Source organism: Carcharhinus amblyrhynchos, unplaced genomic scaffold, assembly GCF_965287045.1.
Source record: "Carcharhinus amblyrhynchos unplaced genomic scaffold, sCarAmb.v2.hapA scaffold_626, whole genome shotgun sequence".
Lineage (NCBI taxonomy): Eukaryota > Metazoa > Chordata > Chondrichthyes > Carcharhiniformes > Carcharhinidae > Carcharhinus > Carcharhinus amblyrhynchos.
Genome location: NW_027650366.1, coordinates 8,452 through 27,884, shown reverse-complemented (window position 1 = coordinate 27,884; position 19,433 = coordinate 8,452). Strand labels below are relative to the sequence as shown.

Here is a 19,433-nt window from a genome sequence, read left to right as displayed (position 1 = left end):
CCCCCTCAACTCCGGTATCAGCCTAGTAAACCTCCTCTGCACTCCCTCCAAGGCCAAAATATCCTTGCGCAGGTGCGGCGCCCAAAACTGCACACAGTACTCCAGCTGCGGCCTCACCAATGCCCTATACAGCTGCAGCAAGACCTCCCTACTTTTATATTCAATCCCCCTCGCGATGAAGGCCAGCATCCCATTTGCCTTCCTGACCACCTGCTGCACCTGCAAGCTGGGTTTTTGCGACTCATGCACAAGGACCCCGAGGTCCCACCTCTCCTTACAACTCAAACCATCAAGGGGTGGCACAGTGGATAGCACTGCTGCCTCACAGTGCCAGGGTCCTGGGTTCGATTCCCAGTGTGGATCACTGTCTGTGTGGAGTTTGCACATTCTCCTCGTGTCTGCGTGGGTTTCCTCCGGGTGCTCCAGTTTCCTCCCACAGTCTGAAGATGTGCGGGTTAGGTTGATTGGCCGTGCTAAAATTGCCCCTTAGTGTCCAGGGATGTGTAGGTTAGAGGGATTAGTGGGTATAATATGTAGGGATACGGGGGTGGGATGGTGTTCGGTGCAGACTCGATGGGCTGAAGGGCCTCTTCCTGCACTGTAGGCTTCTATGATTCAATGACCTGGGTTCGATTCCCGAGGTGGATCACTGCCTGGGCAGAGTCTGCATGCTCTCCCTGTATCTGCGTGGGTTTCCTCCCACAGTCCAGAAGACGTGCTGGGGTTAGGTAGATTGGCCATGCTAAATTGTCCCTTAGCATCAGGGGGACGAACTAGGGGAAATCCATGTTGGTGATCTGGACATGTAAAAGCCTGAAGTTCTTGACCCTTTCTACTTGGTCCCCATTGATGTAGACAGGGGCACGTTGTCCACTAATGCTGGCTACAGTAGGTCGGTAGGATTGAGTCGATCAGATAGGAGTGTTTGAGGACTGACTGGCCCCTGTTGATTCAGCGACACTGCATTAACCTTGGGTTCACTGTGGATTCGAGGTCCGTGGCCTTACTCACCGGTAAGCAATGCGCTCCCGATGGAGATGATCCAGCCCGCAACAGATCTCAGCAGCGTAGAACACAACACGCTCCTTCTCGAAGCCGGGGTTTCCCAGGCTGTAGATGTGGAATTTCAGGTCACCCCCGTTCATGATGGTGAGGACCAGGCACAGCGCATCTTTCGTCTCGTAGGCATACGCCAAGCTCACCTGGGGAAGGGAAGCTCTGGTGAATGGGCTGGGTGACCACAGGTGGAACATACATGGGGTGGCACAGTGGGTTAGCACTGCTGCTTCTCAGTGTCAGGGACCGGGGTTTGATTCCCGGCTCGGGTCACTGTCTGTGCCCAGTCTGCACGTTCTCCCCATGTCTGCGTGGGTTTCCTCCAGGTGCTCCGGTTTCCTCCCACACTCTGAGGATGTGCAGATTAGATGGACTGGCCACGCTAAATTGTCCCTTAGTGTCCAATGATGTGCAGATTAGATGGACTGGCCATGCGAAATTGTCCCTTAGTGTCCAATGATGTGCAGGTTAGGGGGATTGGCCATGCTAAATTGTCCCTTAGTGTCCAAAGATGTGCAGATTAGGTGGATTGGCCATGCTGAATTGCCCCTTAGTGTCCAATGATGTGCAGATTAGATGGACTGGCCATGCTAAATTGTCCCTTAGTGTCCAAAGATGCGCAGGTTAGGTGGATTGGCCATGCTAAATTGTCCCTTAGTGTCCAAAGATGTGCAGGTTAGGTGGATTGGCTATGCTAAATTGTCCCTTAGTGTCCAAAGATGTGTAGGTTAGGTGGATTGGCCATGCTGAATTGCCCCTTAGTGTCTAAAGATGTGCGGGTTAGGTGGATTGGTCATGCTAAATTTCCCCCTAGTGTCCAAAGATGTGTAGGTTAGGTGGATTGGCCTTGTTAAATCAGCTCTTAGTGCCAGGGGATTGGCAGGGTAAATATGTGAGGCTACAGGCTTGGGTGGGATTGTGGTTGGTGCAGGCTCGATGGGCTGAATGGCCTCCTGCACTGCAGGGATTCTATGATTCTATCCCTCAGACACTTGGAGATGGACTGAACACTATTCCAATCCCGGGAGCTGCCGGTGAGTGATCCGATCGTGGGGATCTCGATCACTGCCACACTCCGATCCCTGATCATTGACACTCAGACTGATTGGAGTGTTCACTACTCTCTCACTCCAATCTGTGCAGAATCCTATAACCCCCAGATCGGAGTGTGTTGATCAATAATCACCAAATTCAACACTTACCACAAACCTGCTGTTCACTTTTTCTAAAATCTGTTTCTCGTTCAAGGCCATGGTCTCTCCTTTCCTCTTCTTGATTCTCTTCTTCTCCAGTTTTTTACAAGCGTACATCTTCCCCGTCGCCCGGACTTGGCAGGCGCAGACCTAGAGGTGAACAAGTGCAGAGTCAGCCTCAATTCCATCAGGAGAGGCAGACACAGAGAGAGCGGTCACAACTGGGGCGGCACGGTGGGTTAGCACTGCTGCTTCACAGTGCCAGGGACCCGGGTTCAATTCCCAGCTCAGGTCACTGTCTGTGTGGAGTCTGCACATTCTCCCCGTGTCTGTGTGGGTTTCCCCCACGTACTCAGGTTTCCTCCCACAGTCCGAAAGACGTGGTTAGGTGGATTGGCCATGCTAAATTGCCCCTTAGTGTCCAAAGATGTGCAGGTTAGGTGGATTGGCCATGCTAAATTGCCCCTTAGTGTCCAAAGATGTGCAGGTTAGGTGGATTGGCCATGCTAAATTGCCCCTTAGTGTCCTAAGATGTGTAGGTTAGATGGATTGGCCATGCTAAATTGTCCCTTAGTGTCCTAAGATGTGCAGGTTAGGGGGATTGGCCATGCTAAATTGTCCCTTAGTGTCCAAAGATGTGCAGGTTAGGTGGATTGGCCATGCTAAATTGCCCCTTAGTGTCCAAAGATGTGCAGGTTAGGTGGATTGGCCATGCTAAATTGCCCCTTAGTGTCCTAAGATGTGTAGGTTAGATGGATTGGCCATGCTAAATTGTCCCTTAGTGTCCTAAGATGTGTAGGTCAGGTGGAGGATTAAGGGATATGGAGGGAGAAGGGGGAAATCAGCATATGGAATTCAATGATTGGCCGCGATCATAATGAACGGTGGAGCAGGTTGGAAGGGCTGAATGGCCTCCTGCTGCTCCTAGTTTCTATGTAACCCACTCACCTCACCAAAGCCTCCCTTCCCCAGGACTCGGTACTGCCTGAACGTGTCTCTGGTGATAGGTTGCCTGAACGAAGAGAGAGAGAGAGAGAGAGAGAGATAAAGACAAGGCATATTGATGTCAATCTACATGCACCTTCTGAACAAACTCATCTTTCCCCTTCAGATCAAAGCTCTGTTCAAATCCATCAAGATTATTGGGCATGGGTGGCACGGTGGTTAGCACTGCTGCTCACAGCGACTCGGGTTCCATTCCCGGCTCGGGTCACTGTCTGTGTGGAGTTTGCACATTCTCCCCGTGTCTGCATGGGTTTCTTCTGGTGGCTCTGGTTTCCTCCCACACTTCAAAAGGTGTGTAGGTGAGGTGCACTGGCATGCTAAATTGCCCCTTCGTGTTCCCAAACAGGAGCTGGAGTGTGGCAATTAGGGCAATTTCACAGCAGCTCCATTGCAGTGTTAATGTAAGCCTACTTGTGAAACTTTATGTTGTCACAGCATGGCACCCCTTGGGCAAGATCAAGGCTCTCACCAACTTTGACAGATGTACCATCAATGTGTCACAGCTTGGTGTGGGCTCCTGCTCTGCCCAAGACCGCAAGAAACTACACAAGGTCATGAATATAGCCCAATCCATCAGTCAAACCAGCCTCCCATCCATTGACTCTGTCCACACTTTCCACTGCCTCGGTGTAATTAAGGACCCCACGCACCCCGGACATTCTCTCTTCCACCTTCTTCTGTCGGGAAAAAGATACAAAAGTCTGAGGTCACGTACCGACCGACTCAAGAACAGCTTCTTCCCTGCTGCTGTCAGACTTTTGAATGGACCTACCTCGCACTAAGGTGACCTTTCTCTCCTCCCTAGCCATGACTGTGACACTACATTTGGTAATTGCCAAATGCGGGCAATTGGGATTAGCTTCGGGGTCCAAAGAAAAATGGTGGCATGGACAAGATGGGCCGAAGGGCCTGTTTCCATGCTTAAACCTCGATGACTCTATGATTCTGCACCCTCTCCTTTCCTTCTCCCCTATGCACTCTATGAACGGTATACTTTGTCTGCATAGTGGGCAAGAAACAATACTTCTCACTGTGTAGAAACATCGAAACTCGAAGCAGGAGGAGCCTGCTCCACCATTCCTCTTCATCATGGCTGATCATCAAATTCAATATCCTGACTCCCCACCTTCCCCTCAATCCCTTTAGCCCCAAGATCTATATCTAATTTCTTCTTGAGATCTCATATTTGGCCTCACTACTTTCCGTGGGAGTGAATTCCACACATTCACCACCCTCTGGGTGAAGAAATTTCTCCTCCCCTCAGTTCTAAAAGGTTTACCCCTTATCCTCAAACTATGACCCCCTAGTTCTGGACTCCCCCCACCATGGGGAACATTCTTTCTGAATCTACCCTGTCTAACCCCGGTTAGAATTTTATAAGTTTCTATGAGATCCCCTCTCACTCTTCTAAACTCCAGTGAATATAATCCTAACCCACTCAGTCTCTCCTCATATGACAGACCTGCCATCCCAGCAATCAGCCTGGTAAACCTTCGCTGTACTCCCTCTACAGCAAGGGCATCCTTCCTCAGATAAGGAGACCAAAACTGCACACAATACTCCAGGTGTGGTCTCACCAATGCCCTATGGAGTTGCAGCAAAACATCCCCAGTCCTATACTCAAACCCACTCGCTATGAAGGCCAACATACCATTTGCCTTCTTTACTGCCTGCTGAACCCGCACGCCCACTTCCAGCGACTGATGCACGAGGACTCCAAGGTCTCATCGAGTATCACAGAATCATAGAATCATCCAGTGCAGAAGGAGGCCATTCAGCCCATCGAGTCTGCACTGACCACAATCCCACCCAGGCCCTATCCCCATAACTCTGTGCATTTACCCAAGGCTAGTGCCCCTGACACTAAGGGGCAATTTAGCATGGTAAATCCACCTAACCTACCCACCTTTGGGAGGAAACTGGAGTGGCTGGAAGAAGCCCACGTGGACATGGGGAGAATGTGCAAATTTGGCACAGACAGTGACCCGAGGCCGGGGATTGAACTCGGGTCCCTGGCACTTTGAGGCAGCAGTGCTAACCACTGTGCCACCCCACTTGTCCTCTTGCTGCCTGCTGCACCCGTACCATATTTTCAGCAACTGATGCACAAGGACTCCAAGGTCTCGCTGAGTATCTGCCTCTCTCAATTTACACCCATTCAAATAATCATCTGCCTTCTTATCATTGCTGCCACAGTGGATAACCGCACACTGATAGCCCAATACGTGTGACAATAATAAATCAAATCACAACCTCTTTGAGTTTCTGATACCCTAACTTCTCTACTTTGATAACTCAGGCATCAAACCACAAGAACATTATAGCACAGGAACAGGCCCTTCGGCCCATCGAGTCTGCACGGATCACACTGTCCTTTCCAGACCAACCAGTGAAGTTTTAAATGTCACTAATGTGTGTGCCTCAACTTGGCAATGCATTCAAAGTTAAAGTTTATTTCTTCGTCACAGGTAAGCTTACATTAACACCGCAATGAAGTTCCTGTGAAAATCCCCCGGTCGCCACACTCCTGTTCGGGTGACACTGAGGGAGAGTCTCGCACCGGACCAGCACGTCTTTGGAGGAAACCCACGCAGACACGGGGAGAACGTGCAGACTCCACACAGACAGTGACCCGAGCCGGGAATCGAACCCGGGTCCCTGGTGCTGTGAAGCAGCAGTGCTAACCACCGTGCCCCCACAGAACCAAACCCCCCCCATCCACCCTCTGTGTAAAAACACTTCCCCCTGCACACCTCTACTGAACCTCCCCCCACCCCCTTACCAGAAGGCACAGGAGCAGAATTAGGCCACTCAGCCCATCGGGTCTGCTTCGCCATTCAATCATTGCTGATATTTTTCTCATCCCCAGTCTCCTGCCTTTTCCCCTGATTCCCTTATTAACCAAGAACCGATCTATCTCTGTCTTAAAGACACTCAATGACCCGGCCTCCACAGCCTTCTGGGGCAAAGAGTTCCACAGATTCACCACTCTCTGGCTGAAGAAATCCCTCCTCATCTCTGTTTTAAAGGACCGTCCCTTTAGCCTGAGGTTGTGCCCTCTGGTTCTAGTTTTTCCTACCATGGAAACATCTTGTCCACTCTATCCTCGCAGTACCCTGTCAATTTCAGTAAGATCTCCCCCCTCATCCTTCAAAGCTCCAACGAGTGCAGACCCAGAACCCTTGGTGACCTCCCTCCCCCCGCCAGCCCACACACACAAACCTCCAGCCCTGCTCACCTTTCCAGCCACTTCCACTGCAGGAAGCGATCAAAGTACATGCTTCCTTGGTACTCGGTAAACGGAGCCCCGCTGAGGTACTGGTGAGGAGCCCTGTTCCCAGACAAAAAGAAGAGCCGACAGTTAGTCCCGGGAGAACGGTAAAACCAAAGCAGCCGGCCCTCCGGAGCGTTTCCGGGCCGTGCCGAGCTTGGCAAGGACCGGAGCGCCCAAGTGCAAACCACCGACACAGCTGGCACGTCGACTCATTGGCAGGGGCGCTTGTGATGAGCCACAGAATCCCGACAATGCAGGAGGGGGCCATTCAGCCCATCCAGTCTGTACTGAGCACTATCCCACCCAGACCCCATCCCCACAATCCAATATATTTACCATGCTAATCCCCCTAAGACTAGGGGGCAATTTAGCATGGCCAATCCACCTAACCCACACATCTTTGGACACTAAGGGACAATTTAGCATGGCCAATCCCCCTAACCGACACATCTTTGGACACTGAGGGACAATTTAGCATGGCCAATCCCCCTAACCTACACATCTTTGGACACTAAGGGACAATTTAGCATGGCCAATCCACCTAACCTACACATCTTTGGACACTAAGGGACAATTTAGCATGGCCAATCCCCCTAACCGACACATCTTTGGACACTGAGGGACAATTTAGCATGGCCAATCCCCCTAACCTACACATCTTTGGACACTAAGGGACAATTTAGCATGGCCAATCCACCTAACCTACACATCTTTGGACACTAAGGGACAATTTAGCATGGCCAATCCCCCTAACCGACACATCTTTGGACACTGAGGGACAATTTAGCATGGCCAATCCCCCTAACCTACACATCTTTGGACACTAAGGGACAATTTAGCATGGCCAATCCACCTAACCTACACATCTTTGGACACTAAGGGACAATTTAGCATGGCCAATCCACCTAACCTACACATCTTTGGACACTAAGGGACAATTTAGCATGGCCAATCCACCTAACCTGCACATCTTTGGACACTAAGGGGCAATTTAGCATGGCCAATCCACCGAACCTGCACATCTTTGGACACTAAGGGGGCAATTTAGCATGGCCAATCCACCTAACCCACACATCTTTGGAGACTAACGGACAATTTAACATGGCCAATCCACCTAACCTGCACATCTTTGGACACTAAGGGACAATTTAGCATGGCCAATCCACCTAACCTACACATCTTTGGACACTAAGGGACAATTTAGCATGGCCAATCCACCTAACCTACACATCTTTGGACACTAAGGGACAATTTAGCATGGCCAATCCACCTAACCTGCACATCTTTGGACACTAAGGGGCAATTTAGCATGGCCAATCCACCGAACCTGCACATCTTTGGACACTAAGGGGGCAATTTAGCATGGCCAATCCACCTAACCCACACATCTTTGGAGACTAACGGACAATTTAACATGGCCAATCCACCTAACCTGCACATCTTTGGACACTAAGGGACAATTTAGCATGGCCAATCCACCTAACCTGCACATCTTTGGACACTAAGGGACAATTTAGCATGACCAATCCACCTAACCTACACATCTTTGGACACTAAGGGGCAATTTAGCATGGCCAATCCCCCTAACCTGCACATCTTTGGACACTAAGGGACAATTTAGCATGGCCAATCCACCTAACCCACACATCTTTGGAGACTAACGGACAATTTAGCATGGCCAATCCCCCTAACCTGCACATCTTTGGACACTAAGGGACAATTTAGCATGGCCAATCCACCTAACCCACACATCTTTGGAGACTAACGGACAATTTAGCATGGCCAATCCACCTAACCTGCACATCTTTGGACACTAAGGGACAATTTAGCATGGCCAATCCACCTAACCTGCACATCTTTGGACACTAAGGGACAATTTAGCATGGCCAATCCACCTAACCTGCACATCTTTGGACACTAAGGGACAATTTAGCATGGCCAATCCACCTAACCTACACATCTTTGGACACTAAGGGGCAATTTAGCATGGCCAATCCCCCTAACCTTACATCTTTGGACACTAGGGGGCAATTTAGCATGGCCAATCCACCTAACCTGCACATCTTTGGACACTAGGGGGCAATTTAGCATGGCCAATCCACCTAACCTGCACATCTTTGGACACTAAGGGACAATTTAGCATGGCCAATCCACCGAACCTGCACATCTTTGGACACCAAGGGATAATTTAGCATGGCCAATCCACCGAATCCACACATCTTTGGACACTTGGGGACAATTTACCATGGCCAATCCACCTAACCTACACATCTTTGGACACTAGGGGGCAATTTAGCATGGCCAATACACCTAACCTACACATCTTTGGACACTAAGGGGCAATTTAGCATGGCCAATCCACCTAACCTGCACATCTTTGGACAGTAAGGGACAATTTAGCATGGCCAATCCCCCTAACCTGCACATCTTTGGACACTGAGGGGCAATTTAGCATGGCCAATCCACCTAACCTGCACATCTTTGGACACTAAGGGACAATTTAGCATGGCCAATCCATCTAACCTACACATCTTTGGACACTGAGTGGCAATTTAGCATGGCCAATCCACCTAACCTGCACATCTTTGGACACTAGGGGGCAATTTAGCATGGCCAATCCACCTAACCTATTCATCTGTGAACTGTGGAAGGAAACTGGAGCACCCGGAGGAATCCCACGCAGATCGTTGAGGTCTGAAACATGCAGGTCGTTGAGTGTCTTTAAGACAGAGATAGATAGGTTTTTGATTAAGGGGATCAGGGGTTATGGGGAAAAGGCAGGAGAATGGAGATGAGAAAAATATCAGCCATGATTGAATGGTGTAGCAGACTTGATGGGCCGAGTGGCCTAATTCTGCTCCTATGTCTTATGGTCTAATTTTGCAGACTCCGCACAGACAGTGACCCAAGGCCGGATTGGAACCAGGGTCTGTGGCGCTGAGAGGCAGCAGCGCTAACCGCTGTGCCACCGTGTCCACACTGATGAATTGTTGCCGAAAAGGGAGGCGTGCTGCCAAAGTTTTTCATCTTGCACTCATCAGGACAAGTACAAGAACACCAAATTTCAGAGAATTGGAACAATTTCTACTTCCTTCGAGTTTCGTACTCCCAAGTACACAAATGTCACGGAGCTGGCGGGGGAAAACACACCGTGTGACCACATTCAAATAGGAATCAGACAGTGTATTTCTCAGGGAGTGGCCACGAGAAAGCTTAACATTAAACTGGGGTGTTTGACTTTGCACGGATTGCAACGATCTGGGGGTCCTTGTGCATGAATCGCAAAAACCCAGCCTGCAGGTGCAGCAGGTGGTCAGGAAGGCGAATGGGATGCTGGCCTTTATAGCGAGGGGGATTGAATATAAAAGCAGGGAGGTCTTGCTGCAACTGTACAGGGCACTGGTGAGGCCGCAGCTGGAGTACTGTGTGCAGTTTTGGTCCCCTTATTTCCGAAAGGATATATTGGCCTTGGAGGGAGTACAAGGAAGGTTCACCAGGCTGATACCGGAGATGAGATTGAATAGACTGGGTCTGTATCTGTTGGAGTTTAGAAGCTGAGGGGGGATCTTATAGAAAGATCTAAGATAATGAAGGGGATGGATAGGGTAGAGGTAGAGAGATTCTTTCCACTTAGAAAGGATAGCAGGACTAGAGGGCACAGCCTCAAAATCAGGGGGAGTCAATTTAGAAGAGAGTTGAGGAGGAACTTCTTCTCTCAGTGGGCGGTGAATCTCTGGAATTCTCTGCCCATTAAAGCGGGGGAAGCTACCTTGTTAGACGTGTTTAACTCACGGGTAGGTAGGTTTCTGATTGATAAGGGAATGAAGGGTTATGGGAAGCAGGCGGGTAAGTGGAACTGAACGACTATCAGATCAGCCATGATCTTATTGAATGGCGGGGCAGGCTCAAAGGGCGAGATGGCCTACTCCTGCTCCTATTTCTTATGTTCTTATGGATTCAGAGGGAGGGGTAAGTGACACAGGGCATGTGGGCACTTCATGGGGGACTCAAGACTCATGAATAATTAAGCAGGCAGCAGGCCACTCAGCGTGAAGCCAGGAACAGGCTCTCAGGGACAGCAGAAGGGCTGACAGGGATAGGATGGGCTGAATGGCCTGGGCCATTTGTCCTATGGGGTGCACATTACTTGTACTTATTAACCGAGTCAAGTAGATGGGGGAGGGTGGGATCAGTAAGTTTGCCGATGACACAAAAATTGGTCGGATGGTCAACAGTGAGGTTGAATGTCTTGGGTTACAGGAAGATATAGATGAGATGGTCAAATGGACGGATAAGTGGCAGATGGAATTTAACCCTGAAAAGTGTGAGGTGGTACACTTTGGAAAGAGTAATTTGACAAGGAAGTATCCTATGATACTTCCTATGGGAAGTTCTGTGCAACAAAGGGATCTTGACGAGTTTGATTACAGATGTCTGATGGCGTAAAGGCAGGTGAATAGGATGGTGAAAAACGCATACAGCACACTCATCTTTATCAATCAGGGTATAGATTACAAAAGCAGAGAGGTTGTGTTGGAGTTGGATAGAACTTTGGTGAGGCCACAGCTGGAGTACTGTGTACAGTTCTGGTCACCACATTATAGGAAGGATGTGATGGCACTGGACGGGTGCAGAGGAGATTTACCAGGATGCTGCCTGGGATGGACCGTTTCAGTCCTGAAGAGAGGTTGGATAGGCTTGGGTTGTTTTCTCTGGAGCAGAGCAGACTGAGGGGCAAAATGATTGAGGTGTTCAAGATTATGAGGGACATGGACAGAGTGGATAGGGAGCAGCTGATCCCCTTAGTTAAGGGTTAGTTACGAGGAGACACAAGTTAAAAGTGAGGGGTTGGAGATTTAGGGGGGATTTGAGGAAAAGCTTTTTTACCCAGAGGGTGGTGAGGGTCTGGAATGCGCTGCCTGGGAGGATGGTGGAGGGAGGATGCCCCACATCCTTTAAAAAGTACCTGGATGAGTACTTGGCACATCATAACATTCAGGGCAATGGGCCAAATGCTGGCAAGTGGGATTAGGTGGGCAGGTCAGGGCATTTCATACATTGGTGCAAACTCGATGGGCTGAAGGGCCTCTTCTGCTCTGTACTATTCTGTGATTCTGACAAGTAACCCAAAGCTCCTTGTTTGACGACTGCCACAGAATCTTGTACACTTGTAACCAGGGGTGGCACAGTGGGTGAGCACTGCTGCCTCACAGCGCCAGGAACCCGGGTTTGATTCCCGGCTCGGGTCACTGTCTGTGTGGAGTCTGCACATTCTCCCCGTGTCTGCGTGGGTTTCCTCCGGGTGCTCCAGTTTCCTGTCACAGTCTGAAAGACGTGCTGGTTCGGTACTAAATTCTCCCTCAGTGTAACCCTGGACAGGCACCGCAATGTGGCAGCTTGGGGGGATTTTCACAGTAACTTCATTGCAAATAGGGCCTCAGTCTAAGGTCCCATCCACAGGAACGGGACCACCAGCAGTGCAGGGCGCTCTGAGGTACCGGGCAGAAGTGTTAAACTGCATCACATCATTGGCCAATCTTTGAGCCAAGGCCAGGAGGCCTGTCCCCCGCTCAGTCCTGCCAAAGCCAACACACAGCACTTGACCATCCGGCCTAGCACGGCAGGCTGTGCTAGGCCCGGTGATGGTGGGTAACGGGGAGATTGAAGAGCTTTCGCTCCCCAAAAGAGAAAAGCCATGTCGGATTGACAACTCGAGGAGAAGCCAGCCAGCCAAGAATAAATGGCCAAAACACACAGAGTGCCAGGAACAGGCACCATTTTGTGGTCACACCACCTTTCGTCAGGACTACCCCCTGACCGGTTACTCACTTTAAGCAGTCACTGAAGAGGTCTTTGCTGGGATTCTTTCCCAGATTCTCGATGCACTGTTTGATGTGGAGATCACTGATCTCTGGCATGTACTCGGGGGACTGTGAGGAGAGAGACGGAAAAGTAGTTGGAGGGCAGAGATTATCTAAGATTGCACAATCATAGAATCCCTGCAGTGCCATTCGGCCCATCAAACCTGCACCGGCCACTTTCCCACCCAGGCCCTATCACCATAACACCATACATTTACCCTGCTAATCCCCTTGAGTCTAAGGGGCAACTTAGCACGGCCAATCCCCCTAACCCACATATCTTTGGACACCAAGGGGCAACTTAGCATGACCAATCCACCTAACCTGCACATCTTTGGACACCAAGGCGCAATTTAGCACGGCCAATCCATCTAACCTGCACATCGTTGGACACCAAGGTGCAATTTAGCATGGCCAATCCACCAAACCCGCACATCTTTGGACACTAAGGGACAATTTAGCATGGCCAATCCACCTAACCTACACATCTTTGGACACTAAGGGGCAATTTAGCATGGCCAATCCACCTAACCCGCACATCTTTGGACACTAAGGGACAATTTAGCATGGCCAATCCACCTAACCTACACATCTTTGGACACTAAGGGACAATTTAGCATGGCCAATCCACCTAACCCGCACATCTTTGGACACTAAGGGACAATTTAGCATGGCCAATCCACCTAACCTACACATCTTTGGACACTAAGGGACAATTTAGCATGGCCAATCCACCAAACCCGCACATCTTTGGACACTAAGGGACAATTTAGCATGGCCAATCCACCAAACCCGCACATCTTTGGACACTAAGGGACAATTTAGCATGGCCAATCCACCAAACCCGCACATCTTTGGACACTAAGGGACAATTTAGCATGGCCAATCCACCTAACCTACACATCTTTGGACACTAAGGGGCAATTTAGCATGGCCAATCCACCTAACCCGCACATCTTTGGACACTAAGGGACAATTTAGCATGGCCAATCCACCAAACCCGCACATCTTTGGACACTAAGGGACAATTTAGCATGGCCAATCCACCAAACCCGCACATCTTTGGACACTAAGGGACAATTTAGCATGGCCAATCCACCTAACCTACACATCTTTGGACACTAAGGGGCAATTTAGCATGGCCAATCCACCTAACCCGCACATCTTTGGACACTAAGGGACAATTTAGCATGGCCAATCCACCTAACCTACACATCTTTGGACACTAAGGGACAATTTAGCATGGCCAATCCACCTAACCTACACATCTTTGGACACTAAGGGGCAATTTAGCATGGCCAATCCACCAAACCCGCACATCTTTGGACACTAAGGGACGATTTAGCATGGCCAATCCACCTAACCTACACATCTTTGGACACTAAGGGGCAATTTAGCATGGCCAATCCACCTAACCCGCACATCTTTGGACACTAAGGGACCATTTAGCATGGCCAATCCACCTAACCTACACATCTTTGGACAGTGGGAAGAAACTGGAGGACCTGGAGGAAACCCATGCAAACATGGGGAGAATGTGCAAATTCTACACAGACAGTGACCCCAAGCTGGGAATCAAACCCGGGTCCCTGGCGCTGTGAAACAGCAGCGCTAACCACTGTGCCACCGTGCTGCCCACAATAGGTTGATATGAACAAAAAACACAGACGCAGTGACTTTTCCCCAGTTCCCTTCCTGTTGGAAACACCACACACTGACAGTACAACGTTTGATGTGAGCAATTCCCCAGCCTTCGTTTCACCCACATGCTCGTGGGACACGGGCATCGCTGGCTGGGCCAGCATTCACTGCCCATCCCAAGTTACCCTTGAGGGACAGTTAAGAGTCAACCACATTGCTGTGGCTCTGGAGCCACATGTAGGCCAGACCGGGCAAGGACAGCCGATTTCTTTCCCTAACGTTAGTGACCCAGTGGGTTTTTCCAACAATGGTCATCAGCAGATTCTCAATTCCAAATTTTTTTTTATTGAATTCAAATCCCACCATCTGCCGTGGTGTGGATTCGAACCCGGGTCCCCAGAACGTTAGCTGAGTTTCTGGATTAATAGTCTCGCAATAACACCACTAGTCCATCATCTCCCCATTGATATACTGACAGGGGCAGCAGTGCAGTGGTGAAGTCACTGGCCTAACAAACTGAGACATCTGGCAAACTGGAGACATGAGTTCGAATCCCACCCACCACCTTCAACATCCACTCCCTCTGCACCGACACTCAGTAGCAGCAGTGTGTACTGCAGCAACCCGTCCTCAGACAGCACCTTCCAAACCCACGATTGAGTGTTTGAGGTCAGATCGGAGCTCTCCTGCACTGCTAACCCCACCGCCCTGTCACTTGGCCAAGTCAGGATGGTGAATGGCCTGGAGGGGAACTTGCAGGTGGTGGTGTTCCCCACATCCTTCTCGATTGTAGAAGCTGAGGTTTTGAAAGGGGCTGTCTACAGAGCAAACACTGTGTGTGAATGAGCCCCAAGACGTGGGCCGTGTCTGGGCAGCAGGACGGCGCAGTGGTTATCACGGTGCCAGGGGCCCGGGTTCGATTCCCAGCTCGGGTCACCGTCTGCACATTCTCCCCGTGTCTGCGTGGGTTTCCTCCGGGTGCTCCCGTTTCCTCCCAGAGTCCGAAAGCCGTGCGGATTAGGTGGATCGGCTAAAATTGACCCAAGCGTCAGGGCAATTTGGAGGGTAAACGTGCGTGGTTGTGGGGATAGGGGGCTGGGTGGGATAGTCAGTGCAGGCTTGATGGGCTGAATGGCCTCCTTCTGCATTGTAGGGATTCTATGACCTCTCTTTGTCTGCACCTCCTGCCCCGTTTAAAATCACACTGTCTGCCTCTCCACATCCTTCTGAGCATCACATCATCCTCAGTCTGTCTCACACTCGTTACTCTCCGGATTGCTGGCTGATTTGAGAGTTTCAGATTCCCTTTGAAACCGTGCCCCAGCCGACCGTAGGTTATCCTCGGGGCCCCTCGGCTGAGCCTCGGTGAGTGACTGTCGTATTGTGAGCGACAACCCTTCCTCACTGCTTCCCTTCTGTCTCGGCCTAATTAGCCGCTCAAACCCTCCCAAACTCGGCCCACCAACCACAATCCCCAAGCCGTTGTGCGAGTGGAAAGGCTTGAGAGGAAATCGTAAAGAATTGAGACCAGCTCTGTCCCCGAGTGCTGAATGTAAAAGGGCAGTAAAACATCTAACCTCCCAAGTTCCCCACGTGGGGAGATGGCCCAGGGCTGCCAATCGACCGACCCTAACTCAACGTTCCAAAGAGAATTCCCAATTTGGACGATGGTAGGGCACAGTCAGAATGGATCGGGTGCAAGGCGTCAGCCATTTTGTCTCCACAATGAGGCACAACAGCTCCCCGCCCCCCTCCTGCCAATCTGATTGGTGGAATGCTTAATGTGAGGGGTGTGGTCCAGATCACCAACGAGTCCTGGTTCCCCCCCCACCCCACCCCCCCAATACCAACACTATCGTGAGGAAAGACCACCAACACCTCAACTTTCTCAGAAGGCTAAGGAAATTTGGCATGTCCGTACAACTCCCACCTACTTTTGCATCATAGAAAGCATTCTTTCTGCTTGTATCATAACTTGGTCTGGGCTCCTGCTCTGCCCAAGACCGCAAGGACCACAAAGGGTCATGAATGTAGCCCAATCCATCGCACAAACCAGCCTCCCATCCATTGACTCTGTCTACACTTCCCATTACCTCAGCAAAGCAGCCAACATAATCAAGGACCCTACGCACCCCGGACATTCTCTCTCCCACCTTCTTCCGTCGGGGAAAAGATACACAAGTCTGAGGTCACGCACCAACCGACTCAAGAACAGCTTCTTCCCTTTTGAATGGACCTACCTTGCATCAAGCTGACCTTTCTCTACACCCTAGCTCTGACTGTAACACTATATTCTGCACCCTCTCCTTTTCCTTCTCCCATATGTGGTCTGTGAGTGGTATGCTCTATCTGTATAGTGCAAAAGAAACATTTGATTTGATTTATTATTGTCACATGTATTAACATACAGTGAAAAATATTGTTTCTTGCACGCTATCCAGACAAAGCATACCATTCATAGAGAAGGAAAGACAGGGTGCAGAATGTAGTGTTACAGTCAAAGATAGGGTGCGGAGAAAGATCTACTTGATACAAGGTAGGTCCATTCAAAAGTCTGACGGCAGCAGGGAAGAAGCTGTTCTTGAGTCGGTTGGTACGTGACCTCAGACTTTTGTATCCTTTTCCCGACGGAAGAAGGTGGGAGAGAGAATGTCCTGGATGTGTGGGGGTCCTTGGTTATGCTGACTGCTTTTCCGAGACAGTGGGAAGTGTAGACAGAGTCAATGGATGGGAGGCTGGTTTGTGTGATGGATTGGGCTATATTCACAGTATAGAGTCTACACTTCCCAACACTTTTCAATGTATACCAATAATAAATCAAACCCAAATCAAAAGTTATGGGTCACTTGTTGGGAGACTAAGAGAGATTAGGGCGACTGTTCTGCCTTAATGTAGAGACAAAATGGCCGACAAATGGACATTTTCTATTCCAAAACGCGCAAGGCAACTTTGCAACCATTCCCCAATCCCTTCCTCCCAGTTTGAGGCCCATTGGGACTGGTGAGGGGAGGAGGGGGGGAACAGAAGGACAGAGGGCAAAGCTCCGCCATGTTGGCTGGGATTGTTTTGTACGTCAACACACAGGTTCCTTACCTCGAGTGTGAGGAATCTCCCAATGACCTCGTCCGCTTTCTCCTTCCTTTTCTCGTCAGGGGTCACCTCGTATTCAGCCTGGAGAGACAAGAGCGGCAACGCACGCCATCGTTAAAGTGTGTGTGGACCCCAGACATCATCTCCACGTCACAGAGGGCCGAATGGCCCTCAAGTCACACCCCTGTTACAGGGCCGTGCTTCCAGTGCAAGTCCAAAACAAATGAACCATTTGTATCGAAAGGCCAAGCAGCAGGGTCACCAAGGCTTTTCAATTCAGCCAATGGGAAACAAGCACCAAGAACCTATTAAATTTAAATCTGACGGCGTTGGCAACCCAGGAGCAATCCTGTTGTGGGGGATATTGATACATCACCACGGGTATAAAACAAGAGGGGCAGTGGGACAAAAGGGGGAGAGAGAGAGAGAGCAACTGCCGCCAGCCAGAGCTCAAAGCCTCATCACAACAGCAAAGGAGAAAGAAGAATCAACAGAGAAGGCTCAGAATATTCCAGAAGACACAAAACTTGGCTGTAAGTTCGAGAGAGAGTAAAATTTTAAATTCTTTAGTCAATAAGTGGGAATCGTATTTATCTAAACAGCATTCCATTAGAATAGTGTTTTAATTGGGTTGTTAACAATTGAATTAACCTGTTAACTGTTAGCCAGACAATCTGTGTGGAGTTTGCACATTCTCCCTGTGTCTGCGTGGGTTTTCTCCCACAGTCCAAAGGTGTGTGGGTTAGGCTGATTGGCCATGGTAAGAAATTGCCCCTTAGTGTAGGTTAGAGGGATTAGCGGGTAAAACGTGTCGGGACATGGGGGTAGGGCCTGGGTGGGATCGTGGTCACGATGTGGACAGCCTGTCCCGAAAGCTTGAGGCTTTTGCGACAAAGAAACCTGTTTGGACTTTAAACGGGTGCTGTGGGATTGTGTTGGGTGCAGACTCGATGGGCCAAAGGGCCTGTTTCTGCACTGTAGGATTCTATGTTCTATGTTCTACAATCTTTGGTAGTTACTTGGATTTGGAGTTGCGGAAGCGCAGGTAATCCCACTTCACACACTCACTTTGACAGATGAGAGGGTGAGGTACTCCTCTCTGAACGGTGAGGTGGGGAGAGATCCACCTCCGCCTGACTGAGGCCAAAAGTACACTGTGACGGAGGGTCACCCAGACCCGAAACGTCACCTCTACTCCCTCCCCACAGACGCTGTCAGACCTGCTGAGGTTTTCCAGCAGTTTTTGCGGTTTCCGGTTCCATCATCCACAGCACTTTGCTCATAACCGTGAGCCTGCCTTGGCACTGTGTGGCGACTGACGTTAGCTCCCAGCTGTGCCCCCCACCCCCCCCCGCTTGACTGGGAGATGGTGTGGCCCCTTTAAGAGGGCGGTTGCTCGCGGGTCAGCCCCCCCCCCCGCCGGAGCCTATGGGTAAGGAGGCGTGCGGAGCTCAGCCTGTGGGTCCCGGGTAGGTGTGTGAGCTTGGGAGTGGGTGGAACTGGACCTGTACCTGTCCTGAGTGTGACTGTACATGGTTCAAACTATCCCCAATAAATCACCATCGTCATTGTGTTGTCTTGTGCGACAGTGGGCTGGAAGCAACTTAACTTTAGAATTGAAGAAACAGAATTCAGCCAATAAATTGGGCGTGCAAAAAAAAAGAAAAGAACCTCGGTTCTCTCAGTGGCTGCAGTATTAGTTTGAAAGTTTGTTGAGTAGCGTGGGTTTACATTAACACTGCAATGAAGTTACTGTGACGATCCCCTAATCCTGTTCGGGTTACACTGAGCACCGAACCCGCACGTCTTTCGGGCTGTGGGAGAAAACCGGAGGAAACCCACGCAGACACGGGGGCGGGGGGGGGCAGAACCTGCAGGCTCCACACAGACAGTGACCCGAGCCGGGGATCGAACCCAAGTCTCTGGCGCTGTGAGGCAGCAGGGCTAACCCACCGTGCCACCGTGCCACGGTAAGCTGTCAAACCTCCCGCAGGCACCTTCAGCCAGTGAAGAAGCCTCTCTGTTCAGATCGAGGTCGCTTGCAGAGGAACAGAAGCCACAGACTGGAAAGCGGAACAGTGCTTTGCATTTCAATAAGCTGGATAACGTCACCAAACATTTTGCATAGCTGCTTTACATGGCTGACTTCCCGCCTTCTGAGGTTCGTGACAGGTTCCCAGTTCTGCCTGGTGCTCAGGAGCAAGGCACGTGGGCGAAATTCCCAAACTCCTCTTGGGGACGTGCCACAGGATCGAAACCCAATCCGGGACCAGGTGGCACCCTCGGTCAACGCCTCATTGACCAGACGTCGCC

General features: G+C 50.4%; 1 protein-coding gene across 1 annotated transcript in view; it reads right to left on the bottom strand.

Moving 5' to 3' along the window:
- The window catches only part of LOC145339713 (G protein-coupled receptor kinase 5-like), a 35,455-nt gene extending 18,259 nt beyond the window's left edge, over nucleotides 1-17,196 (bottom strand). Inside the window, exons 1-6 of the mRNA XM_080184232.1 lie at nucleotides 17,124-17,196; nucleotides 12,358-12,458; nucleotides 6,493-6,585; nucleotides 3,198-3,261; nucleotides 2,259-2,399; nucleotides 1,012-1,202 (exon numbers count right to left, since the gene is read on the bottom strand). Coding sequence (XP_080040358.1) covers nucleotides 1,012-1,202; nucleotides 2,259-2,399; nucleotides 3,198-3,261; nucleotides 6,493-6,585; nucleotides 12,358-12,446 — 578 coding nt within the window. The 5' untranslated portion in view covers nucleotides 12,447-12,458; nucleotides 17,124-17,196. The remainder of the gene's footprint in view (nucleotides 1-1,011; nucleotides 1,203-2,258; nucleotides 2,400-3,197; nucleotides 3,262-6,492; nucleotides 6,586-12,357; nucleotides 12,459-17,123) is intronic.
- Nucleotides 17,197-19,433: the final 2,237 nt, after the last annotated feature.